Raw genomic sequence first — 27,705 nt, forward strand, 5'->3', positions numbered from 1 at the left:
CTATTTTACCTCCGGAATATTTTACCCAAGAGGATGCCATCATCATTTAGGAACTGTGTAGCACATGCAAATTGTGGCTCGCCTAGGTAGAAAAGGTGAAACAAAGAGCCAGTCAGGGATGAGGCTACCAAACTGTCAACTTCTCATGTAAAAGTTGTATATTGAGCTGGTGCCGAGAGAGGCTTTCTGTGCCGCTTTCCAATGCCTCGGATGGATGGATAAAGAGCTGGAACTATTCTGGAATTGGTATGTATCATCGCCACCAAGAAATGACAGAGTCCAGCAATTCTACCTGCAAATCCACCTACCGACATGCAACTGTCACCACACTGCGCAATCACTGTAATGGAACACTATAGTAATGTACAGTGAAGGATCAGCTCATAGGATGTTATAGTGTACCCAAATATAAGGTAAAATTTGACTGAACTCTTGTACCTACCATGATTTATCCTCAGTCACATATCCATTTAGGGTTCCTCACACGCTAAAGTGTTTACCGAGTATCCTTTATTGAAGGCATTTTAAAATTAATATGGCATTAGAGTGTGCTGAAATTAATATTGTTTTTGACAGGATCTTACAAATATCTCAAACTTGTGTTTCACTGTAGTAAAAGTTGAAAACTGCAATTGTGGAAAGTTATATACTCATGCTTGCTAAGCACTTGTTTTTCTTGTGTATTAAAAGTGCATACTAATGGTGTAACAGCAGGGTGTATACATGGACAAGGCAAAAAAATTTCCGGATTTTTCCCGGTTAAAAATACACATTCTCCTGGATGAAAATACACTTTCTCCATGCTAAATGACAGCACTGTAAAACTTATCAGCCGTGTGGTTTTATATGTGGGAGTAGAATTTCCTGATACTTTAGAAAACGAAACTCAGAAGGGGGCAAACACGTTTTGAAAGACCTTTGATGTGCAGCAACATGTACGCTGCATATTTTCGTATTACGAGGGTATAAATTTGAATTCCACCAAATATCGTATGTTACTTTCCGAAACATTGAAATCTAGATTATGATGGGCTTTTGTAAGACAGTCATAGCTCCTGTCACGTGATCTCGCCAGCTGATGGCAGCATAGGACACATGATGTAGTGAGCCAATAGCAAGATCACTCTTAAGTAGCGCGAACACAAAAATACGAAAAGTTAATGGTTTAAATAAATATACACAGAATTCATATATAATATTAGTCTCGAAGATTAATAAGCTGGAAAAGAAGTAAAGCTTCCATGTATAATGTTGTATCTTAAAATGTAACACGCGCAAAAAAGATGATCACACAAATGTGCTAGTAAAATCACATAAGTGTCTGATCTTTTAGGGCCAAAATTTTTCTAAATGGTCATCCTCAGAGAGCTGATTTTTAAATGAGAGTCAAACTCTTTTTGATTTAAGAAATTCACCGTACAATCTCGCACATAGTTCATCTTGCGTAAAAGGAAATCTGCTTTGAATGTAACGCTTTTCAAACCATCATTCGCAATATTTTCCCGCAACCTGTTAGAAATAGGTTTGTTTCAGCAGTTGGAAGAGAACGCCAAATAACAGGTGTCACCGCACTTGCGCAGCTACGATGACGCAGGAAGCCCGTATGTTCGTATGTGTAAAACATTAAAAGATCTTATGTATGGCATAAAAAAAAACAAGACATCAGATGATACTTCAAGAGCGCCGAAATTTCGTGAACCATACTAAAACACACAATTCGGCTTAAAATGCACATTCATATGTAAATTTTCTTGGAGTACCAGTACTGTATTATCTCATGATTGGTTCTTTATTATGGCATAATGCTATACGTGCACTTGCAATGCAGCGAACACTTGAAACTAGCCAATAGTGTGAAATTAAACACTTCGTTTCAAATAAATTGACTGCCTCAGCAGAAAAGATTTAAGTTAAAGCCAAATCTCTTTACCAAACCGGCAAAAATAACTTCATTGTTCTGTCAGAAAAGTGGAAATAAAATCTGAAACTAATAACATATTTTAGCCTTCCGTAATTATGCTAACTTATTTTAATTCATTTGATAGCTCCTGGCCACAAAAATCCGTTTTGTTATCATTTAACGTGAGAGCAATAAACAAAGAGGAAACAAAAGGTCACGTGGACGCTCCCCACCTCAACTCAGACTGCTCTGTGCATCAGCCCCAGATTTACTATATTTCCGACCCGAGGCAATATTAAGCAGTAGTGTCCAGCCACACTTCTGTAACCAGAAGCGGGAGAAGGTACTTTGACACACTTTGCTGTTGGCAGACGCTTGTATGAGCACTGTTTTGTTGTTGTATAGGTGCATTTTCTTTGCTACTTAAGTTTTATTTTCGTTTTCTTTTTTCTCTCATTCATGTTTTGTTGCTGCAGTATAATTCTGCAGTAGCAGTATACAGTAATAGCCTTTGTTCGAGTATTGGTTCTTACCAGCCAAAATCACAAAAATTTTACTGAAAGTTAAAACAATGAAAAATTCCCAAAATTCTAAACAATTCCCGGGTTTTTCCTGGATGAAAGAAATCCCGGGTTTTTCCCGGATCTCCCGGGTTGTATACACCCTGAACAGGGTCAACAGTTTGTCTATTGTGCTCATGCTAGATAATGATTAATAGAAAGGTCACTATCTATGAAAACAGTAACTTCGTAATTGTTGGGTTCAAATTAATGATGATGTAAATAAAATAGAAAGAAACTTCCACATGGGAAAAATATATTAAAAACAAAGATTCCAAGACTTACCAAGCGGGAAAGCGCCGGCAGACAGGCACATGAACAAAACACACAAACACACACACACAGAATTACGAGCTTTCGCAACTGGCAGTTGCTTCGTCAGGAAAGTGGGATGGAGAGGGAAAAATGAAAGGATGTGGGTTTTAAGGGAGAGGGTAAGGAGTCATTCCAATCCCGGGAGCGGAAAGACTTCCCTTAGGGGAAAAAAAGGACAGGTGTACACTCGCGCGCGCGCGCGCGCACACACACACACACACTCACTCACTCACACACACACACATCCATCCGCACATACACAGACACAAGCAGACATATCTGCTTGTGTGTGTGTGTGTGTGTGTGTGTGTGTGTGTGTGTGTGTGTGTGTGTGTGTGTGTGTGTGTGTGTGTGTGTGCGCGCGCGCGCGCGCGCGCGAGTGTACACCTGTCCTTTTTTTCCCCTAAGGGAAGTCTTTCCGCTCCCGGGATTGGAATGACTCCTTACCCTCTCCCTTAAAACCCACATCCTTTCATTTTTCCCTCTCCTTCCCTCTTTCCTGACGAAGCAACCGCCAGTTGCGAAAGCTCGTAATTCTGTGTGTGTGTTTGTGTGTTTTGTTCATGTGCCTGTCTGCCGGCGCTTTCCCGCTTGGTAAGTCTTGGAATCTTTGTTTTTAAAATAGTAACTTCTTTATTCAAAAGACAGTGAAAAGTAATTTCTTAGTGGACTCCATTTAATTTAATAGTGTTTAGTAGTGAGAGACAATCTATGCACAGTGAATAAATTTGCTGTGAACCATATCCATATTTCATATCAGATAGGAATTTGTTTGAAAATTAATACTAAACCTATGTCTAATTTAAGATTCTACAATGAATATTAAGAGTAACGTTATTGAGATCATTCAGTTTGACTAAGTGTGTTTTGTTATCCGTTATGTTTATGTAAATAGTTTGTTCTGATCTGTTAACTCCAACCTTAATGTGAACATACTTTATTCAGGTGTCAGAGTTCATTGCACTCGCATGTGGTGAAGTATAGGTTGTGTTTGGCCATTAAAGTTACTCATACCTATTTTCTTGAACAAGATTGTCAATCATTCTCTTGCCTAATTAGGCTGGCGACCGTTTTCTTTATTCTTTGAACAGTGTAGACAGGTAAAATATTGTTTGTTACTGTTTAAATATTTACGTTATTCTGACTTTCACTTCCGATAAGCCACCTCCATTAGGTACAACATGATCAACATAACAAAATTCCTCTCAGAGGGTAACACTGCCCTGCTTCTTTATACTATAACTGCTTGAATAAAAATAATATCATTATACAAACTGCCTCCAGCTTTAAGGTTATGGTATAGCATTAGCAGATGGAAGTGTTATAAGCTGATGACTGGCAACGCATAATGTTCACGGACAATTCGCAATTCTACATTACCCCGGATGACCATCATCGACAAGTATGGTTATGACCTGGGGAGAAGTCCCATTTTTCCAATGTTTAGGAGAGGCAATGGAGTTACTCCTGGTGGCATAGTCTACCAAGCCAGCACACATGACTTCATGTCACAGCAGTACATCATAGATGTCCTGCATGCTTATGTGTTACCTCTTGTGTAACAGTATCACTGTCATATTTTGCAGTAGGACAATCATCCTCCAAACAAGGCTCATGCCTATGTGAAGTATCCATGTGTTGTTGAGATATTCCCATGGCCAGCAAGATCCATGTGTGGCAAACAAAATACAAGCTAACTGAATCTTGCCCTATCTCTATGACAGACTGGAGACTTCCTTACAGATTGAATACAGTACATCTTTCTTGTGGTGAGAAATCTTCCAATGTGTAACAGTTTCAGTGGAAACACAAACGGAGTCTTATAAGATCATTACTATTTACGATGTGTGTAAGTGCTGTAGTAGATAATGTCACAAGCTCCACAAGGCTGTTTGCTTCTGGTACCATTGTATATTAGGGAGCTGCGACAGAAATAAATGTTAGTGAACTGTATGAAGAGTCACAAAAAGATAGTTATCACAGGTGCTCAAAATAAAAGAAAATGTAACAAATTACAATAAGAAAGTAGGAAGAACCATTAGCATTTAATTTCATAGCTGGCAGTCAATCACAGGAAACAGTTACAACAACAGAATATCCCAAAATATGTGACCAGTAGAACCTAAATTGAAACAACCATATGAAACTAACTGAATGAAAAGCAGATGCCAGAGAGATTGAGTGGTAGGATCCAACAGAAATGTGATTCACCCACAGAGTAGTAACTGCAAAAGTCTCGGTGAATTGGTTCTTGCCTGCCATTCATCATTCTGGGACACTTATCAGGAAAAATTGATAGAGGAGAGACACAGAAGAGGGCAAGTTTGTCATGGGTTCATCTAGTTAGTAAGAGTGTGCCATGGCTGGTTACTGTGGTTTCTGAGAGCATGCCTTCATGAATCAGGGAAATTCAAGCTCATAAGGAGACTTATCAACAGTCGCTCCTCACACAAACAATTCGTGATGGAACAGAAAAGGGGTAACATGATATCGGAATCAAAAGTACTCCCCACCACTCGCCAAAATGTAGTTTACTAAGTGTAATTTAATTACCTTTGTGCCACAGCTGAAACACTAGATGCAGAGTAGAATTTAAAAAATCCACACTACTAACTAGGTAACTTTGATTCCTACATCAACATTTACATCTAAATACAGACTCACAAGCCATTGTACAGTACGTGGCAGACAGTCCTTCATGGCAAAATTATAATGGTGCTTAAGTAAAAAGGTGGCTCATCAAAGCATTCTGTACAGAAAGGGAGGGACAATACTTCACACAACATCACCAGTTTGCCCTCTATATGATTCCATTTCAGCACTAGTCAAACAGCTGTTCTGGAAGCATGGACATCTCATTTTATTGGACAACTCTTGAAATCTACAATTTTAAGCATACTTTTTTATCTGATGAGTGGTCTAATCTGCACTAAAGCCAGCTCTACGGAATCTATTAACTTGGTGCCTATGTTGTTTTGTAATACCTATTCCAAAAGGAATGTACACAAACTTAGAGACACTGACAACCAATAGAAATTCCAGTCTGGTTTGCAATGACTTGTGGGGGATTCTACTCCTCAATATCCAAGTGATATCACAAAAATTTCCTGGTTTGTAAAGCAGCAGCTTTAATGGTTTACATGGAGTGGATGCTGACGTCAATTACAATAACTGCAACATAGAGGGAGGTATCGAAAACAGTGGTTTGGAAATATTTCATGTTCTTTTACAATGGTAAACCTCCATCATTACTTATACAGGGTGTGTCACAATTCATGTTACACACTTTTAGAGGTTGTAGAGATGACTTACATACCAACTTTTACACAGGAACCCATGTCGAAAAAGGGCATCCAACAATGCTATAGAGGAAGAAAGTTATAGTCACCAGTGCCTGTGAATGTATGTACAGGACAATTCCGTGACGATGTTACAAACTTTCCAGGATGATGGTGATGGACAAATGTATCAACTTGAGGCAAAAGTTCCTTACAAGAAACAAATGAGCTGAAAGTTATAAGTGAAAACCATTCCGATACTTCTGACAGTGGAATACATGTACCGGTACTGTTGTTGCTAAGAATGTTGGACGTGTGAACTTTCAGAGGTGGTAGTATGGACTAAGACAAGGAAAAAGTATCCAGTACACATGGGCTCTAAAATGCACACCTCAGAACCTACAAGCACTTTTTCATCTTCGCTACTGTAAAACACAGCTCCTCTATTGAAAAAGTGCTCATAGGTACGCATTTTAGAGCTCACGTTTACTAGATAATTTTTCTTGTTTTCATCCACAGAAAATTGTCTACCCTACGATCTTAGCAACAACAGTACCATATATGTAATATACTGACAGAGAGACCAGAACAGTTTTCGCTTATAACTTTTAACTCATTTAATTCTGGTGCAGACACCATTACCTCAAATTGATACATTTGTCCTTGTCCATTATCCTTTAAAGTTTGTATCATCAGCAAGGAATCATCCTGTGTGTACGAGGTCTGTCTAAAAAAGTATTCGACCTTTGATTTTCCCACGCAAATTAGAGACGATTGTGCAGTGCCACAGTAAAAGAAGAGACCTTTATGTGCATGTATGAATTTTGTCCCCACCTTCCAGCGTGTCAGTCACTGTCAGATGCAGTGGGTGTAACACAAATTATATATATATATATATAGATATATATATATATTTATATTATTGATGTAATAAATGCCAGATGTGCTATCACAAATTTCTGACATTCTCACTTGCACCCAAAATATCACTCCTGTCCAATGCTAATTTCCTCCCACTGGTCATCTTAAGACAAGTGAAATCTATGCCTTTTAATATTCTGAACACTATTTGTCAGCTTCTGTTGAGATCCACAACTTCTTTCATTCACCAAATTGAGATATCTGTAATTGGGTATTGATTTCTATAATATTCAGAGCACACCAAGCAACATGCAGCTGGTAGAGTTGCACTACTGACTGCAGCATTAACCAGTATACTGCCTCTTGCTACTATGATTCTCCCAGAACCCACCTCCTTACCCACACAGAACTCTAGAGATATTCTGTCCTATTCATTCACATCCTCAGCAAAGGAAAAATGATTGCATATGGAACCCATGCGCACAACCTATTCTTGGACAGTGGTAAAACTGTCCAACAGTCTTCCTCAAATGCTGGTTATCTGAACTTACAAAATAGGATTGTGCATCCTTCTTCCAAAGATTCCCACTGAAGCTATCCAAGCATCTCTTACACTTACGTGTGGGTTGTATGGACCTGATGACCTGTCCTCCCCTTGGGAGAATAATCTCTATCTGATATAAGAGAAGATAAAGAGGGGGTGGTGGAGGAGTAAGACCTCAAATGCCTTGATCCAAGTGCCTAAGTGATACTACCATGTAAGAGCCTCTAGCCATATTTAGAGTAAAGATTGCAGATGACTGATGTGTATGGGACAACGCTATCAACAACACAGCTCACTGAGCAACAACAGCTACCCTTTGTGTTGGTGCTGGAGCACAGAGATGTTTCATCCTATTTGAAGACAACAGTTGCCCAACTGGCAGCAGAAATGAAACTGATGCAGACTGATGTTTTAGGAATCAGCAAGATTCAATGGCTAGGAGGAGGTGGTTTTCTGAGGTCACGGGATTATTCATGCTAGGTCAGATAGTGAAAGATTAGGTGAAATGGCACTGGAGTAGACAATTAACTGTAGCAAACAGTATGAATATTGATGATATAACTGAATGTATATCCAACAGACAGTACTATCACATTGTTATGCATGCCAACCACATATGCAGATGACAATGAAATTGAAAAAATTCATAATATTAATGAATTCATAAAATAAGTCCAAGGGACAAGAATTTAATCGTAATGGGAGACTGAAATGCAGTCGGCGGTGAAAGTAGTGGACAGTGGAGAGTACAGCCTCAGCTAGCAAAATGAGGAGGGAGAAATGGTAATAGAAGCCCGAGCTGGGCTCAAGTCTGCCATTGCAAATACACTTTTTGAAACCTTTTCGAGAGGCAGTATCTGTCCGGAAATCAAAGTAATCAGTTTGACTAAATTACCTCCCCAACTGACATTATACGCTTATTACAAATCAGGTCAGTCAATTTCTGTATGTTGTGTAACATGTAAATTTGACAGAAAGCTTGGCGCCACAGCTTCACTTCATGCGCTCTGTCACTGCTGCCAATCTTTGCGATTTACAGAGTGAGTGAGAGTGTGTGTGTGTGTGTGTGTGTGTGTGTGTGTGTGTGTGTGTGTGTGGTGGGGAGGGGGGGGGGGGATGCAAAGTATATAAATACGTAATGTAGTTGTCACAACTGTATGATGCCCTATTGGAACACAAAAGTCTTTAAAATGTTCTATTTCCATCTGACATCTCTGTCATAGCACATCATATGCACAAAAAGTACATTTTCAGCACTTCACAAAACGCTTTAACCCCTACCTGCACTCCTGTTGCTGATGGACCATTCCCCCCTCTCCATTCCGTAAGTGAGCTCATTTTAAGTGTGTTAGTGTGGTGCGGTGGCTGTGCTGGCTATTGGGTGACTTAACAAGTTGCCAGCCAGCAACAGTTCACTAGCCAGGAATGGACAACATTTCCTCATTCATGACCATGCATATTTTTCAGGACTCAGTGTTTGAATTTATCAGGTTAATGATTGATACTGTTGCTGAGTACAGTGGAAAAAGATGAGACTGAGTTCTAAGTGCCACAAAAATAGGTCATGGCTGGGCCCCTTTGTCATGTATTGGCTTGGTTCAGAACACATTGCATTGACTGTCTTGTTTTTCCACTACCACTGCAACACAGCAGTAGTTGCATCGTAATTGTCTGGTGAAGCTAAAAGTTGCAAGCTGTGTTGGCAACACCAATCACAGATTATAACAGCACTTCCCCTCTCACATCTCCTCCCTCCAAAATGGTCTAACATATTCCCTTAATTCTGCCACCACCTGTGGTGCAAACCACCTGTCTTTTGATCCACTTACAACTTGATCAGGCACATCAAATGTCAACAGGAAGAAAATGGGATGAAGTCAAGCAAGGTGTCAAGCAAGAACTTAGAATAGAGGTAAGCCTTACTAGGAAGAAATGTAGACTACTGGCCATTAAAATTGCTACACTATGAAGATGACTTGCTACAGACGCGAAATTTAAACGACAGGAAAATGATGCTGTGATATAAAAATCATTACCTTTTCAGAGCATTCACACAAGGTTGGTGCCGGTGGCGACACCTACAATGTGCTGACATGAGGAAAGTTTCCAACCAATTTCTCTTACACGAACAGCAGTTGACCAGCGTTGCCTGGTGAAGTGTTGTTGTGATGCCTCGTGTAAGGAGGAAAAATGCGTACCATCACGTTTCCAACTTTGATAAATGTCGGATTGTAGCCTATCGCAATTGCGGTTTATCGTATCGCAACATCGTTGTTCGCGTTGGTCGAGATCCAGTGGCTGTAAGCAGAGTATGGAATCGGTGGGTTCAGGAGGGTAATACGGAATGCCGTGCTGGATCCCAAAGGCCTCGTATCACTAGCAGTCGAGATGTAACGGATCGTGCAGCCATGTCTCGATCCCTGAGTCAACAGATGGGGACATTTGCAAGACAACAACCATCTGCACAAACAGTTCGGTGATGGTTGCAGCAGCATGGACTACCAGCTCAGAGACCATGGCTGCGGTTATCCTTGATGCTGCATCACAGTCAGGAGCGCCTGCGATGGTGTACTTAATGACGAACCTGGGTGTACAAATGGCAAAACGTCATTTTTTTGGATGAATCCAGGTTCTGTCTACAGCATCATGGTCGCATCCGTGTTTGGCAACATCATGGTTAACGCAAATTGGAAGCATGTATTCGTCATCACCATACTGGCGTATCACCCGGCGTGATGGTATGGGGTGCCATTGGTTACACGTCTCAGTCACCTCTTGTTTGCATTGATGGCACTTTGAACGGTGGACGTTACATTTCAGATGTGTTACGACGTGAGGCTCTATCCTTCATTCGATCCCTGTGAAACCCTACATTTCAGCAGGATAATGCATGACCGCATGTTGCAGGTCCCGTACGGGCCTTTCTGGATACAGAAAATGTTCGACTGCTGCCCTGGCCAACACATTCTCCACATCTCTCACCAATTGGAAACGTCTGGTCAATGGTGCCCAAGCAACTGGCTCGTCACAATACGCCAGTCACTACTCTTGATGAACTGTGGTATCGTGTTGAAACTGTATGGGCAGCTGTACTTGTATATGCCATCCAAGCTCTGTTTGACTCAATGCCCAGGCATATCAAGGCCGTTATTAAGGCCAGTGGTGGTTGTTCTGGGTACTGATTTCTCAGGATCTATGTGCCCAAATTTCATGAAAATGTAATCACATGTCAGTTCTAGTATAATATATATTTCTTCTTGGTATAGCAATTTTAATGGCCAGTAGTGTAAAATCACTAATTTTGATCTTTTGGGTTTTGCACAGGGGCTACGAATTTAAGGTGCAGAATCATGAAAAACGTAAAACTGGAGAATGTAAAATCAGAGTTCCACTGTATTAATTATTTTGAAGTTTGTGATTTATAAAACCCAATAAAATTTAATTTCAATGTTAGGTTAAAAACACAGAATTCACTGAGATTTTATGAAACACCTGAAATTCCCCGAGATTTCTCCGACAGTTCCAGGTAAAATGTAATTTGTTGAGAATTCCAGATTTTCCAGAAGAATCGCCATCCAGAAAATACAAGCTCATGAATGAAAACTGTGTACCTGGGGAAGTTCTACCAGATTTTGGAAACAAAATAATTTTACACACCCAAAGAACGCAAGAGTGGATGGACGTGAAAATTACCACACACTCAGTCTAACGTAATTTGCATCAAAAATACACAAGATTGCTTCCTCAAAGAATGGAAAGGAAACTCTGAAGTACATTTGGAGTTCACCAACCTCAATAGAAATATATAAGGCAGACAGTTGACGATGCAGAATGCAGCAGTTATGTTTATGTGATAAGGATAATTATCAAATGACAGAAATATAAAACTGCACCAGAACAACTGCAAGATCAGCTAATTTTGACACAGCATTCTTGGAAAGTATGCTGAATCAGTAAAAGAAACTTCACACACACATGTTAGTACAACAAATTATAATGTACTGTATACTGACCAGTGCTTGGAGTTCTCATCAAGTAGGCATGACAGCAGACATCGAATGAATTGATTGCTAGGATTGTAACAGATCAGTACAGTCCATATGAAGCTGTAAAACAGATGGTCTGAGAATTCAAATGAGAACACCACTGGATATATGCGGAGTGCCAATATTTGACAGAAGACCAGGAAAAAACTCTGCATCCTCCATTGTTTATCGCGCATAAGAACTGTGAGAACATGTACCGAGACATATCAGCATAGAAAGTAATTTTTTGCCTCACACCAAACACAAATTGAATAGGATAGAAAGTTACCAATACCGTTATGAAATATCCTCTATCAAAAGTATTATTCAGTGGCTTCCAGAGAATATGTTAAGGTGCAGAAGGTAAGACGTCCAAAATGTTTCCCTTAAAAGTGGGCTGTTCGACTAATTTTATGAGGCAGTTTTCTGATAATGTGTTCAGAACTACTTCTGAAGGCTTTGTCACAGATGAAAAATGCATCCACAGTTTCATCAATAAAAACTTGGCAAATTAAATTCACCCTTATTATTAACATCATTAGGTCAGAAAACTATCTGATTATACAGTGTTCGTAATAAGGGTGAAATTAAATTTTCTCTGCCATCAAATTTAGATTTGGTTATCTCTGAATGAGGCTACAACTGTTGTGGTTCAGCCTGACAACAGAAAAAAAATTATGAATCAAATTCTGACATCACCACTACTTACTTCTGCCTGTACGAGCTCAGTCAGTTTTACTTTGAACCTCACTACATTTAATGTTTTTGCTTATTTCTATGAACACTCCACTGTCTGGGTTAGGATAAAGAGAATTAAAGTTTGACTTCCCTAGAAGTCAGGATCATTAGTTTGAGAATAAGTGCTGGTCAGGAGAAAGGAAGGGGGGGGGGGGGGGGGTGATTGGTAACGTCTTTTCAAAGGAACCCACATAACAACTGTTTTCTACAAACCTATCTGCTTATAACTTTGGGTTTCAACAAACTGCTGGTTACTGGTAATGTGTGAAGTCAGACGTATCCACAGTATAGAGTTTTTATTCATTACAGAACACTCATACACTTCTAGACATGGTTTCCACTTATCCAAGTTGGCTATGAAGCGTATCGCAATTGTAACAGAATCAAATTACTCTTCACAGTCTTCAACAATAGGTGAACAACATGCTTCGTAGAGCATTGTGCGGATACGCAGACACGATATGTGGTATTTGTATGCTTGTGCTGTGCCTTAATGAACACTTTTACAGGGACTTTGTCGAATACACCGCGAGATGACATCCATGTGTATGTTTCACCATTTCACAGAGGTAGAAGGAAGACTAGCCTGCAGAAGGAAGCTTTGTCAGTTAATCGAGTGCATTAGATTTACATAAAAAGGGAATGCTACTGCCAGGTCTGGCTACTGAAAAGTCTTAGTCCTGTGGATTTCAATAGGCTAAAGCCAGAAACAACAACCATCCTTATTTTTCACAGTTGTTATGGCCTGCAGGGAGTCAGTGACTGATGTTTTTAAACAGTAAACCACATGTCCTAAGTCATCAGCTGAAACCATTTCTAAATAATTAGGACTTTGGAGGAGAAGGCTTTGGGTGATGAAAGCTACTGATAATGAAGTTGTGTTTCTTCATTTGTCTCAAATACAATAGTGATTAGGTTCACTCTGCAATTTTCTATGTGTACGTCATACCTGGACGTGCACTGAATGGCTACAATTATTTCTCTTATCAAAACTATTCACAAGAAATGTTGTATGATGTGACACATGTATTGCATAATTTACAGCCCTGCAAAGCTAATGTTTTCTGGGACAAAGCAACTCAAAAATATTATAACGATGAGCTTCTTACTCAAAGCAATACTAAGATATGATTTTTGGTCAACAAGAGCACAAATGTCTATAAATCTATCAATCACTGACGATATTGGCAAACATACAGAGCTTCTTCCTGCTAAGAAAAAGGCTTTATTAACTGCTTTGCCTGCATGCATGACTGAACTATTCTTCAGACTCTAGGAAGAGTAAAACTGCAGTTGTGTTCTACGATGAGAAAAAACTTGGTATGTGAGTTGTACAAGCTAAGTATTAACAGAAGAAAAGTGATTCAAAACCTGGGTTTACTAAGTTACTCAATACAAATTTGGGTACCAGACTCGGTGATTGTTATTCACCTTCAAACAACACCAGAAGTATTATTACATTTTTGGTAGTTTCATATCACATATGCAACTTCATCTTTTTTTTAAATTGTTTTATTGGGTTTTGCGCCATGTCCATTCAGCCACCTCAATAGTAATATCAATTTACATGACATAAAAGTAAGAACAACCCAGTGCGCAGTCCTTGAGTAGAGAAAATTTCCAGCTCGCCAGGGAAGCAAAACCACACCCATTCGCTTAGCAACCCATCATGCTAGGAAGGTGAATAATTCCTTCATCGTTAGTCATTTTTTCCATCGGCTCGTTAGGAGAACATTTATTTCAAACTGTAATTTGATATTATTGAAACTGCATTTTTGTGAATGTGACTGGACATACTTTTTGTTAGCAGAGCTTTTGATAACAACGTATAAGCAGTTTTAAAATTTGTTCTCTGCATCTTCACTTTCAAGGAAGATTAGTAAAAGGCTCTTTATGAATGGCTATTTTTGTTTATAACCAACAGTAATCCTATTTCAAATTTTTCCTACCTCACAATTTTCACAAACTACATCAGTTTAGCACAATTTGTGTAGGAATAAAAATATAGTTTCTAAATACTTTATGCTTTATTTCCCTACGTGTTTCCAACATAAAAGTTTTCAGTCAAGTTTTCAACATAAAAGGATACACTTTTAGAAGTTTACTACAGAAATGTGTCATACCCATAACCATTTTATAATACGAAAGAAAACAGAACCAAACTCTGCAGCTGAGGTTGCTAACAGATGTGGTGACAGAGGCATTCAACATGGAGGTAAGCTGGTTTGAATTCTAGTGGCGCAAAAAAAAAATCGCTTTCAGCATTTGGCTCGCAAGGGGAGGAGCGTTGATGGCATAAAGTTCCTCATCACCAGACCTTCCGCCAATGTGCTTGTATGAATACCGAACCTCTCCTCAGTGTCTCACAAAATGAGGGCACATGAAAATGCTGATGGGGATCTACCCATCAGATGGGAACATTGAGCTTGGTGGCCCCCTTGGTGCTATTCACGAGTAGTAGGCTACATGCTGGCACTGGGTTTCACCTTCTCCTTTCTCTCACCACACACACGTACTATTAGTGGAACATGCTGTAAAAAAAATGTTGCTTTGAAGGTAAGCTTGAAATCATGCTTAATGTCCAAGTTATCTACCCAGAAAAAATACCAAGTAGATAATCATTATTTCTTGGGGATACAGTGATAAATGGCAACTTTAGAACCTTGCTCCCAACTCCATCACTTCACCCAAAAAAATTTCTGTGGATGCCTGTGTGTGAGGGCAACTACTGTCATGGAATAAACAGTATAAAAATAATAGTCTTCCACATCTCCAACTTCTTGATTGTTAACGCTTTTACCTGGTTCAACCATCAGTTTCTTTCCATTGTGCCTTGGGCCAGCTGAATTTTCCTCACCATATCTTTATTTCCTTAAACTCTCTCTCAATGAATCATTTACCACTCTGCCCTTTAAGAGGAACTTTGTCCATGTTTTTGTAGGCTTGAGCCAACACAAAAAAGTGCTTCCTCTTTTCAATCTACATGATTGGACAATAAAAGTGACCCAAACAAGGGGATATGATTGGACATGAATGTATGCATACAATCACACCCTGTGATGCACACACGGCATGATCTACACCAGTTCAGAGTGCACTGAGGGCTCTCTCTCTCTCTCTCTCTCTCTCTCTCTCTCTCTCTCTCTCTCTCTCTCTCTCTCTCTCTCTGTGTGTGTGTGTGTGTGTGTGTGTGTGTGTGTGTGTGTGTGTGTGTGTGTGTGTGTAGCACTGCAAATAGGGCAAATGTACTCATACTGGAGCAGCGGGTGTTCACTGAGGAAAGTTACGTCACAACAAAGTCATGGAAACTGTGTTGTCAGTTGTTTGTTAAGCAGTTTAATGGTGTCAAAGTTCAGCAAAGAATGTCATGCAATGTTTAGTCTCAAAATGGGGTCAGACAGGATCTGCTTTGAACAAGCAAAAAAGGATTCCGAAACATTTCTGCACACCAGACGTGTTGCTGCAGTTCACCAGAAAATGCTTCAAAGTCCTACCAAATCAACCAAACACCTTCTGCAAGAGACCAGCATATCATGTTGATCACCCAGATAAATATACCTGGACCTGAACATAAATACATACACACATACATATCTACATCCATACTCCGCAAGCAACCTGACGGTGTGTGGCGGAGGGTACCCTGAGTACCTCTATCGGTTCTCCCTTCTATTCCAGTCTCGTATTGTTCGTGGAAAGAAGTATTGTCGGTATGCTTCTGTGTGGGCTCTAATCTCTCTGATTTTATCCTCATGGTCTCTTCGCGAGATATACGTAGGAGGGAGCAATATACTGCTTGACTCTTCGGTGAAGGTATGTTCTCGAAACTTTAACAAAAGCCCATACCGAGCTACTGAGCGTCTCTCCTGCAGAGTCTTCCACTGGAGTTTATCTATCATCTCCGTAACGCTTTCGCAATTAATATATGATCCTGTAACGAAGCACGCTGCTCTCTGTTGGATCTTCTCTATCTCTTCTATCAACCCTATCTGGTGCGGATCCCACACTGGTGAGCAGTGTTCAAGCAGTGGGCAAACAAGCGTACTGTAAACTACTTCCTTTGTTGTCAGATTGCATGTCCTTAGGATTCTTCCAATGAATCTCAGTCTGGCATCTGCTTTACCGACAATCAACTTTATATGACCATTCCATTTTAAATCACTTCTAATGCCTACTCCCAGATAATTTATGGAATTAACTGCTTCCAGTTGCTGACCTGCTATTTTGTAGCTAAATTATAAGGGACCTATCTTTCTATGTATTCGCAGCACATTACACTTGCCTACATTGAGATTCAATTGCCATTCCGTGCACCATGCGTCAATTCGCTGCAGATCCTCCTGCATTTCAGTACAATTTTCCATTGTTGCAACCTCTCGATAAACCACAGCATCATCTGCAAAAAGCCTCAGTGAACTTCCGATGTCATCCACCAGGTCATTTATGTATATTGTGAATAGCAACGGTCCTATGACACTCCCCTGGGGCACACCTGAAATCACTCTTACTTCGGAAGACTTCTCTTCATTGAGAATGAGAGAATGACATGCTGCGTTCTGTTATCTAGGAACTCCTCAATCCAATCACACAATTGATCTGATAGTCCGTATGCTCTTACTTTGTTCATTAAACGACTGTGGGGAACTGTGTAAAACGCCTTGCGGAAGTCAAGAAACACGGCATCTACCTGTGAACCCGTGTCTAAGGCTCTCTGAGTCTCGTGGACGGATAACGCAAGCTGAGTTTCACACGACCATCTTTTTCGAAACTCATGCCGATTCCTACAGAGTAGATTTCTAGTCTCCAGAAAAGACATTATACTCTAACATAATATGTGTTCCAAAATTCTACAACTGATCAACGTTAGAGATATAGGTCTATAGTTCTGCACATCTGTTCGACGTCCCTTCTTGAAAACGGGGATGACCTGTGCCCTTTTCCAATCCTTTGGAACGCTTCGCTCTTCTAGAGACCTACGGTACACCGCTGCAAGAAGGGGGGCAAGTTCCTTCGCGTACTCTGTGTAAAATTGAACTGGTATCCCATCAGAACCAGCGGCCTTTCCTCTTTTGAGCGATTTTAATTTTTCTCTATCCCTCTGTCGTCTATTTCGATATCTACCATTTTGTCAACTGTGCGACAATCTAGAGAAGGAAGCACAGTGCAGTATTCCTCTGTGAAACAGCTTTGGAGGAAGACATTTAGTATTTCAGCCTTTAGTCCGTCATCCTCTGTTTCAGTACCATTTTGGTCACAGAGGGTCTGGACATTTTGTTTTGATCCACCTATCGCTTTGACATAAGACTAAAATTTCTTAGGATTTTCTGCCAAGCCAGTACATAGAACTTTACTTTCGAATTCATTGAAAGCCTCTCGCATAGCCCTCCTCACACTGCATTTCGCTTCGCGTAATTTTTGTTTGTCTGCAAGGCTTTGGCTATGTTTATGTTTGCTGTGAAGTTCCCTTTGCTTCCGCAGCAGTTTTCTAACTCGGTTGTTGTACCACGGTGGCTCTTTCCCATCTCTTACGATCTTGCTTGGCACATACTCATCTAACGCATATTGTACGATGGTTTTGAACTTTGTCCACTGATCCTCAACACTATCTGTACTTGAGACAAAACTTTTGTGTTGAGCCGTCAGGTACTCTGTAATCTGCTTTTTGTCACTTTTGCTAAACAGAAAAATCTTCCTACCTTTTTTAATATTTCTGTTTATGGCTGAAATCACCGATGCAGTAACCGCTTTATGATCGCTGATTCCCTGTTCTGCATTAACTGATTCAAATAGTTCGGGTCTGTTTGTCACCAGAAGGTCTAATATGTTATTGCCACAAGACGGTTCTCTGTTTAACTGCTCAAGGTAGTTTTCAGATAGAGCACTTAAAAATATTTCACTGGATTCTTTGTCCCTGCCAACCATTATGAACATTTGAGTCTCCCAGTCTATATCCGGCAAATTAAAATCTCCACCCAGAACTGTAACATGGTGGGGAAATCTACTCGAAATATTTTCCAAGTTATTCTTTACGTGCTGAGCCACAACAGCTGCTGAGCCCGGGGGCCTATAGAGACATCCAATTACATACATACTGAGGGTCTTTTGTTCATGCATTAAAACCAGCAAATGCCACTCAGAGCCTCCACTTTTGTGAGTGGCTGTTCACTGAGATAATACATGTACATCTACATGATTACTCTGCAATTCAAATATAAGTGCTTGGCAGAGGGTTCATCAAACCACAATCATATTATCTCTCTACCATTCCACTCCCGAACAGCGCATGGGAAAAACGAACACCCAAACCTTTCTGTTCGAGCTCTGATTTCTCTTATTTTATTTTGATGATCAGTCCTACCTATGCAGGTTGGGCTCAACAAAATATGTTCACATTCAGAACAGATAGTTTGTGACTGAAATTTCATAAATATATCTCGCCGCGACGAAAAAGGTCTTTGCTTTAATGACTTCCATTCCAACTCGCGTATCATATCTGCCACATTCTCCCCCCTACTACGTGATGATAAGAAACGAGCTGCCCTTTTTTTTTTGCACCCTTTCGATGTCCTCCGTCAATCCCACCTGGTAAGGATCCCACACCAAGCAGCAAATTTCTAACAGAGGACAAACGAGTGTAGTGTAAGCCGTCTCTTTAGTGGACTTGTTGCACCTTCTAAGTGTCCTGCCAATGAAACGCAACCTTTGGCTCGCCTTCCCCACAATATTATATATGTGGTCTTTCCAACTGAAGTTGTTCATAATTTTAACACCCAGGTACTTAGTTGAGTTGACAGCCTTGAGAATTGTACTATTTATCAAGTAATCGAATTCCTACGGATTTCTTTTGGAACTCAAGTGGATCACCTCACAATTTTTGTAATTTAGCGTAAACTTCCACCTGCCACACCACACAGCAATCTTTTCTAAATTGCTTTGCAACTGATACTGGTCTTCGGATGACCTTACTAGACGGTAAATTACAGCATCATCTGCGAACAACCCAAGAGAACTGCTCAGATTGTCACCCAAGTCATTTATTTAGATCAGGAACAGCAGAGGTCCCAGGACACTTCCCTGGGGAACACCTGATATCACTTCAGTTTTACTCGATGATTTGCCGTCTATTACTACGAGCTGCGACCTTCCTGACAGGAAATCACGAATACAGTCGCACAACTGAGACGATACCCCATAGGCCCGCAGCTTGATTAGGAGTCGCTTGTGAGGAACGGTGTCAAAAGCTTTCCGAAAATCTAGAAATACGGAATCAACTTGAGATCCCGTCGATAGCGGCAATTACTTCATGCGAACAAAGAGCTAGCCGCGTTGCACAAGAACGATGTTTTCTGAAACCATGCTGATTACATATCAATAGATCATTCCCTTCGAGGTGATTCATAATGTTTGAATACAATATATGCTCCAAAACCCTACTGCAAACCAACGTCAATGATGTAGGTCTGTAGTTCGATGGATTACTCCTACTAATGAATGGCTTGGACATGGATCTGTTCTGTGTACCTGAGAAAACCTTTATTCACCTCAGTGGTCATGTGATCTGACAATCACAGGTTCTGGGCAGCGGAGAATCCGCGTAACTTCCATGAAACACCTCTCCACGATAAGAAGGTTGGGGTTTGGTGCGCAGTGTCTGTACGTCACATTATTGGTCCCATCTTCTTTCATTAGATGCTGTCTTTGGTATGTTACACTGCCAACATTTTGAAACAATTTGTGGCAGTGTTAATGGAGGAGGAAAAGACCTACAGTTACGTCCAACAAGATGAAGCAACTGCCGGTTACTGCCAGCTGAACCTTGGTGCACATTTACACAGTCCTCACACCTGACATAGTTGTTAGCAGCAGTTAGTCTGGTCATGATCTTAGGTGGCCTCCCAGGTCACCTGATCTTTCATTGTGCAATTAATTTGTGTAGGGAGCCCTTAAGGCTAAGGTGTATCACAACCACCCTCATAGTCGTCAAGATCTGAAGTAGCATATTTTGGACACAACTGCAGCAATTTCAGCAGTCCAGCTTCGATCTGTCTTCAGCAACTTGCTGACCAGGCCCCAAAAATGCTAAGAGGTGACTAGTAGCCACTAGCAACATTTGCTGTAGTCAGGATAGTACCGTATTTCCTTTCTTCTGCTGTGTTTCTTTGTACCTCAGAACTTTGTTTTCCACACCACTTTTACTTGCCCCCCCTACATATTTCCCACGGATAGTCTTGTCCTAGCTTAGAAACTTATTCTGTACTATTTTCATAGGCCTGAAGAATGCAACATTCAGGCAATGACAAAAATTTGTTAACATGTAAATAAACTGTCACAGCAGGAACACCAAATAGCCAGAGAACCATATCAATCCACCCCTGTGAAGAGAGAGTGTGTGTGTGTGTGTGTGTGTGTGTGTGTGTTCAAACTCAGATGCACAAACTTTGTTTGCTGTAACAAGTGATGGTCTTTGGGACCATTTCTTATACAAAGCTTTTGAACAAGCACATGTCTGTACACCACACATGAAAGGAGTAAGTCACCATCAAGTAATCAACAAGATACTAAGTTCCATAGCTGAAGCTCACGTGTAATTTTGCATGTTCACTGCTGATATTGGTCTGGTCAGAACTGGACACATTGTATTGAAGGGTATCAGCAAGGTTATTTCAAATTAACAAAACACTGTTTCATAAATTCTCATGACACACTTTCTTGGGACACCACAATAACTGACATGAAAGAAATGTGTACCACATCTCCGATTCATTCTAATAACCCACAGATCCAGTCTGTAAGGGATTGTAAACAAAAACTGTGCACAACTCATGCCTTACTCAGCCCAGTACCTGAACAAAAATTTTGTATCACACTCACTCAGTGGAGAATCTCATTAAGCAATGCTTGATGACATCATTCAATATGGGGTCATTCCACATCACACACACCAATTTCAGGAATCATCTAATGAGCTCTTTCCAATTTAAAAGAAACTGCCAAAAAATAAAACTAAAGTGTTCAAAATTTAGCTCAATACACAAAAAATTCAAGGTTTTAGAAGGCTTTTTGTGAATGGTGCAAAATGTTTTGTGAGCTCTACAACAGTTTTCAGGCAGCTTAAAATTGAAATTAGTAGTAAAATACAAGAAATATTCGGATCATGTTCACAATTTTTTGTGCTCTTCGCACTGTTATAATCCCAAAGCTGAGTCTTCCCTATTTTCATACTTCATATGGTCAAAGTGGAGAAAAATCAACTGAAAATTTACAACCATTTTGGGACTGCAGTGATTCTTAAACAAACTAACCAGATTAGAACCCCTCTGTAAGACCATAGAAAAGTTAATTATCGTCAGCTCTACCAAACTGCTGCAGTTACTTGAACGGATTGTGGAAATTATTGATATGTAAATAGGTCTCCATATTTTTTTATTAAATTACTGTCTACCACTACATTTAGAACATAATAATCTAACTAAAAACAGCAGGAACACTTTAACAGAAAATATTTTGATTGGATGAATTCAAAAAAAATCACTTGAAAATACTGTCAGACACATACAAACTTATTATATTTAATATACTTTTGTTATTTATAGATGCTGTAATTTTATATATTTGCTAATACTTACATGTTTTATCTGTATGTAACCTTAACCAAGTAATTAATATGATCAGGGGCAACCATGATATAAAAAAAATTTAAAAGAAATACAATCTATTACCCACCTATAGAAAATTTTACAAATGACTTCACAAGCACCATGCACATCCACACATACTTGTTTCTAGATGCAAACTGTCCGACATATCAGGTTACCCTCTATTCAGAAAGTTGAAATAAGTGGTTGATGCAAAGTTAAAACAACAGCTGATTCCTCAAACTGGGGGGGGGGGGGGGGGGGGGCGGCGCTATCAAGTACGGGGTCCCTAAGGGTTCAGTCTTGGGTCCTTTACTGTTCTTGACATACATTAATGACTTACCATTCCACATTGAGGAAGATGCAAAGTTACTTCTTTTTGCTGATGATACAAGTATAGTAATAACATCCAAAAACCAAGAACTAAGTGATGTAATTGTAAATGATGTCTTTCACAAAATTATTAAGTGGTTCACAGAAAACAGACTTTCTTTAAATTTTGATAAAACACAGTATATACAGTTTTGTACAGTAAATGGCACAACTCCAGTAATAAATATAGACTTTGAACAGAAGTCTGTAGCTAAGGTAGAATTTTCAAAATTTTTAGGTGTGTCCAATGATGAGAGGTTAAACTGGAAGCAACACATCGTTGTTCTGCTGAACATCTTATTAACCTGACACGTTCCACATCATTACGAAGTGTCGTATTCACGATCTATGGAACAAGTATTAATCTAATCTAAGAAGGCTGTTGCACGCAACTGTTATTGACTTGTAAATTATAGATTTTAGCTATCAGTCGCCCTTTTTAATTTTTTTATTGGCAGATCTAGATGTCAACTGGAAACTAGCCATTCTCAATGCACTATCACTTTTGATCAATGCATGTAATGCCTGTTGGTTAGGCTTCATTCACAGTTCATTGTGAAGCCCAACCAACAGGCATTACATGCGTTGATCAAAAATGATAGTGCATTGAGAATGGCTACTTTCTAGCTGAAATCTAGCTCTGCCAATAATATTTAAAAAGGACGACAGATAGTTGAAATCTATTATTTACAGGTCTGACATTTGTAGTGTTTTAATTGGTGGTGGCAGCCTGATCATTAGGGTGATAATCACTGTTTCCACATTAATGATTTCTAGAATACTGGTGGCCAACTCAAAAATAACTGCTGCAGTTCAGTGACACTGAGAAGTAACATTTCTGCTTAACTACTAAAGGGGTCTCAGCATACTTTCTTCATCCAAAAATTACTGCAGACATAAAATGGTAAAAATTGTTGCTATTGATTTTCCCCAGCTTTGACTTCATGCAGCAAGAAAATGGTGGACGGCATAGCCCTGAAAACACTATGTAGAGCATAAAAAGTTGTGTACTTTATACAAGTATCACCTTAGATTACTACTAGTTTCCATTATTAAGTAATCTAACAATTGGCCAGAACTGTCCTAGAGCTTACACATGACATTTTGCAGCTCTCTAGCAAAATTCTCTTGATACCATGAATTTTTCATATCTTGAGCTCAAATTTCGAAGAGGTTTATTTTATTTACCATGAAACATTTGTGCAAAATTTCATACAAACAGGAAGTTCTCAGATGGGAACTAAACGGTACACTTGGTGGGTAATGACACTAGATCCATTTCTTATGTCAGTTTGACCAGCTGCCTTATCTTCCAGCTGTACAATGACAACTGCAGCTGCCTTTCTTAAGCACATAGCGTTATCTACATGGCCTAACAGTGCTGTTTCAGTTTTGGTGTTACAGAAATTCCCATACACTTGTGGCTCCAAAACATGGTCACATTTTTAACTTTGTAAGAGAAAATACTCTTAGAAGCATTTAGTCCCACAAAACAAGGGAAGTTGTAGTCAAATTTAATCATGAGAGAAGACAATACTCTTTGGGGCTAAGTTTGTTCAACAAACATTTAATATGGGAAAAAAAAGAACCTTTCATACTAGAAAGTAATTACTTTCCCATAAAGCTGTCCCATGATCAAGCTCTTCTCATGAAAGCAGTACCATCTCCATTCCATGTTACATTTAATGTACATATATATCTATGAGAATAGGATACCAACAACAGTGAGTGAGCGGAAAGGGGGGGGGGGGGGGGGGGGGGACACCACACACAATCTAAATACTTCGTAAACAGTTGTTCCTCATATTTTTTAATCTTTTTTCATAAATCTTTGTTTATGCCATGTCCTCCAGTTTCCTTATTTTGTGTCCGATTTCAAATCCAAAAGATGATGGACATAAGACAATGTTTCACTTACACTGTTCTACTACAATCACATGACAGCTGTTTTGCCAATAGACAGGACTGATAGCTTTGATAGCATATAATGCAATAATGTGTTATTTATGTAGGCCTACACATGCTTTGGTAGGTGAAATGTTAAAAGTATATCAAAATGTACAATATACAGCTATTAACTTTTGAGTTGAGTCTTCGATGCTGCATGATGTGGTCCAAGAAACTGCCTCATTTGCTTCTAATAGATTTCACTGTTTGAATGATTTACAATTAAGATGCACTTGTTACAAAATGTCTGTCATAGTAGCAAAGTTATAAGTGTTTTGTGATTTTTGTCAATAAGGTGATACATAGCTTTCTTACAATAAAGGCTACGCAACCACTGTAGGTGATAATTTTTTTAAAAATAATCAGGAATAACCTCTTCTAAATTTTGATCACAATGCTTCACAGTACAGGCTTCATGTAGATTCAAAAGACAGATCCACCCTAGACCTAGGGCCAACCAGTGTGTCTTCGATTCAGATCATCATATGTAGTGTTTTAATTCAACATAGGAATCTGACTAATGACTTTTGCCGTCATCCTTAATTTAAAATGTAACAACTCAAACAACATTATTTCTTTATAAACAAGTCTAAAAATGTTGGTGAAAATACTAAGCACAAAACACTTGTATCAAGTTTGTGATGAATTATTTTTCAAATAATAAATCCAAAACAATTACAACAAAATTATCCTCTATGAAAGCCAAGGTGAGATGAAACAATTTTATGTAATAAAACTTCAAATTGGTTTCATAAAATAAATGCACATTCTAGAATGTATTTCCACATCACAAATAGTGGTTTCGATAACGCAGAAATTAAAGCAAGTTGTGAAGGTTCACAGTACTGCAGATGCTCCTGCACGAAAGTAGTATTTACAATACATCTTGGTGATTGCCATCGTCAATCCAACATTTGCCCAAAACCTAACTTCTGACAGTTGAAAGCAAGGGAATCAAAAAGTCAAAAATAAACACATCGACTGCAGAACTACATGTTGCAAACATTGCCAAAACTTAATTGTATCTTGATTAAATGTGACTTTTTAAATTATGCACAGTGTAAACCTTACATCTGCACATGCCTGTCAAATACATCACAAACATTTATATAATGTAAGAATGTATAATTGTGTTGCGATTTATGTTTTATCACATAAGCCATAAACTTCAGTTTTCCACATGTGCATTTACAGACATAGAAAATCATTGGTATAGAATTTAAATGATGTGTGAAATTCTAATAGGATCTATAACACTACAATAAACCCAAAGTTATACAGATAAGGCGAAATAAGTGACTCTTGTAACTAGATTTCAGGCTTATGAACACACAAAGGAGAAAAGCAGAAAAACTAATGTATTTATTGGGGAATGACAGTAAGGCCTTACATAATGTCTTGGAGCAATATATTACCACAGCATGGATAACACATGCTTCATCTGAAACACACAAATATTTCAGAATATCCCATGCAACATTCCTAAGACCTCATTCATGCCTTTATTGTTTAAGGCCACAAGGAATCTTACCTTTAATTCAATTGACACTTTACAACCATTGCATAACAATTTTAATCATGCAAATTAATTAATGGCCAAAACAATATTGTAAAGCCAACTACCTAGAGAGATGAATCCTTTTCTCCGTGTATTGGCCATTCCCATATTCTGGATCCTCGCAGGCAGTGTTTTCTATCACCTCCACACCTTCTCCAGAATCTGTTTGTTCATGGCTATGTCGAGCAATCATGTACAACTGCCCTATCTGATACTGTAATTGAGAAAAAAGAAGAGATAGGGACACAATACACCCACAGTTCAAAATTATTATTTCATCAAATAAGTTATTTCAAAGAGAAAGACATAACGCGCAGCCTATGTTAGTAACTGGATATGAGTTCCTGGCAAATTCCGAGATGAACCAATCAATTAAAAGCCCTGAACCGAATATCAGCTAAGCTAGCACGTTATCTCAAATTTAAACTCTTTACGGTAGAGGGATCCCTTTTATCCACTCGCATCAAAGGGAACCAATGATCAATGTACCTAATTCCGGCATATTAAATATTCTACTCCTAATACATAGCTTTATGCCATTGGTAGGTAGAAGCGATAACAGTTTTAATAACTTGTTGCCTGAATATGCAATACAACTACATAGCAGCCAACAGTTAGTAATGTGGCTTTATTTATAGTGTGTTTATATACAGGACTCCTATAGACACAAGCGTGATAAACTTTGGTTTTCTTTTTCAAACGTCTTCTCAAATTGTTTAATTAAAAAAAATGTTTTACCTCCTCAACTGTCAATGGCATACATATCCTATACTCCTTCGTTAGAACCATTCTACTGTGACTTGCGGGAACGGCACCGGTGCGAAAATATACACTTCCCCTTAACTAATTGCATCCACAGAGATACCGCATAACAACAAACACAGGAGCTCGTTGATCACCTGCAATTTAAGTGCACTACCAAAACGCTGGCGCAAAGACAACTTCTCAAAGATATTTCACACCTACCACACGGGAAAGATAATGTGCAAAACCAGTGAAGAGAATCCAGGTTTCTACCTGCAAATAAAGCGACGCCCTAAAAAGTGGCGTTGACTGCTCAAAATGTAGTATCGCGGTGAAGTAGCCTTTCCAAACACAGAAGAAAAACTTATGATGTCATATTTGATTTTTACAAAAATTCACTGTCGCAAACGTGACTGCACTGAATAAAGGAATAATATATGAACCTAAGTTTCCAGCAAGAAATATTCTTACTTTATCTACATGTACATTCTCCTTCTCCCTACCGTTTACACAGTCTAATACACTGTCCGTTTTTCAGGAAACGTCCAATTATATTTTATTTAATTTGTGGCTGGATACCTTTCTGATGTCACAGTCGCCACAGTAACCTCCTGTGTTCTGTCTGTCTGTAAACTGTAGAATCTTTGTTCTCTGTGTTGTCGTGTTTTAAGTTTCTGTATCATGTTCTCTGAGCGGGTCTTACAAACCATCCCACCATTTACCTCAAAACACACAGCCTGATCAATGAACCTGCCCACAGTTGTTAAGATGTCACGTAGATTAGATCTTGGTGTAGCTCACCTCCCAGGCTCACAAACTAGCATGCTGCGCATCACATTATACTAGGAAACCTGACCACAATTGGCAAGAAAACTCCTAAGAGTAACACCGTTCTCAGTAAATTATCTGTGTAGTTGGTGACAGTTATCCACAACACACATCATTAAACATTTACATCTACATCTACATCTAAATCAATATTCCGAAAAATCACTGTAAAGTGCATGACAAAGGATACTTCCCATTGTACCATTTATTAGGGTTTCCTCCCGTTCCATACATGTATGGAGTGTGAGGAGAATGATTGTTTAAATGTCTCTGCACAGGCTGTAATTTATATCATCTTCTCCTCATGTTTTCTATGGGAGCGACACATAGGGGGTAGTATTTCCTAGAGTCAACATTTAAAGCCAGCTCTCGAAACTTCGTAAGGGGGCTTTATCGTCAT

At 39.2% G+C, this 27,705-nt stretch overlaps 1 protein-coding gene across 1 annotated transcript in view; it reads right to left on the minus strand.

Annotated features, from left to right (window-relative positions):
• LOC126336497 (cytoplasmic phosphatidylinositol transfer protein 1) overlaps positions 1 to 26,672 on the minus strand; it is a 93,614-nt gene extending 66,942 nt beyond the window's left edge. Inside the window, exons 1-2 of the mRNA XM_050000249.1 lie at positions 26,472 to 26,672; positions 25,799 to 25,947 (exon numbers count right to left, since the gene is read on the minus strand). Of these exons, the coding sequence (XP_049856206.1) occupies positions 25,799 to 25,947; positions 26,472 to 26,522 (200 nt within the window). The 5' untranslated portion in view covers positions 26,523 to 26,672. The remainder of the gene's footprint in view (positions 1 to 25,798; positions 25,948 to 26,471) is intronic.
• Positions 26,673 to 27,705: the final 1,033 nt, after the last annotated feature.

The sequence above is a fragment of the Schistocerca gregaria genome, chromosome 1, assembly GCF_023897955.1.
Source record: "Schistocerca gregaria isolate iqSchGreg1 chromosome 1, iqSchGreg1.2, whole genome shotgun sequence".
Lineage (NCBI taxonomy): Eukaryota > Metazoa > Arthropoda > Insecta > Orthoptera > Acrididae > Schistocerca > Schistocerca gregaria.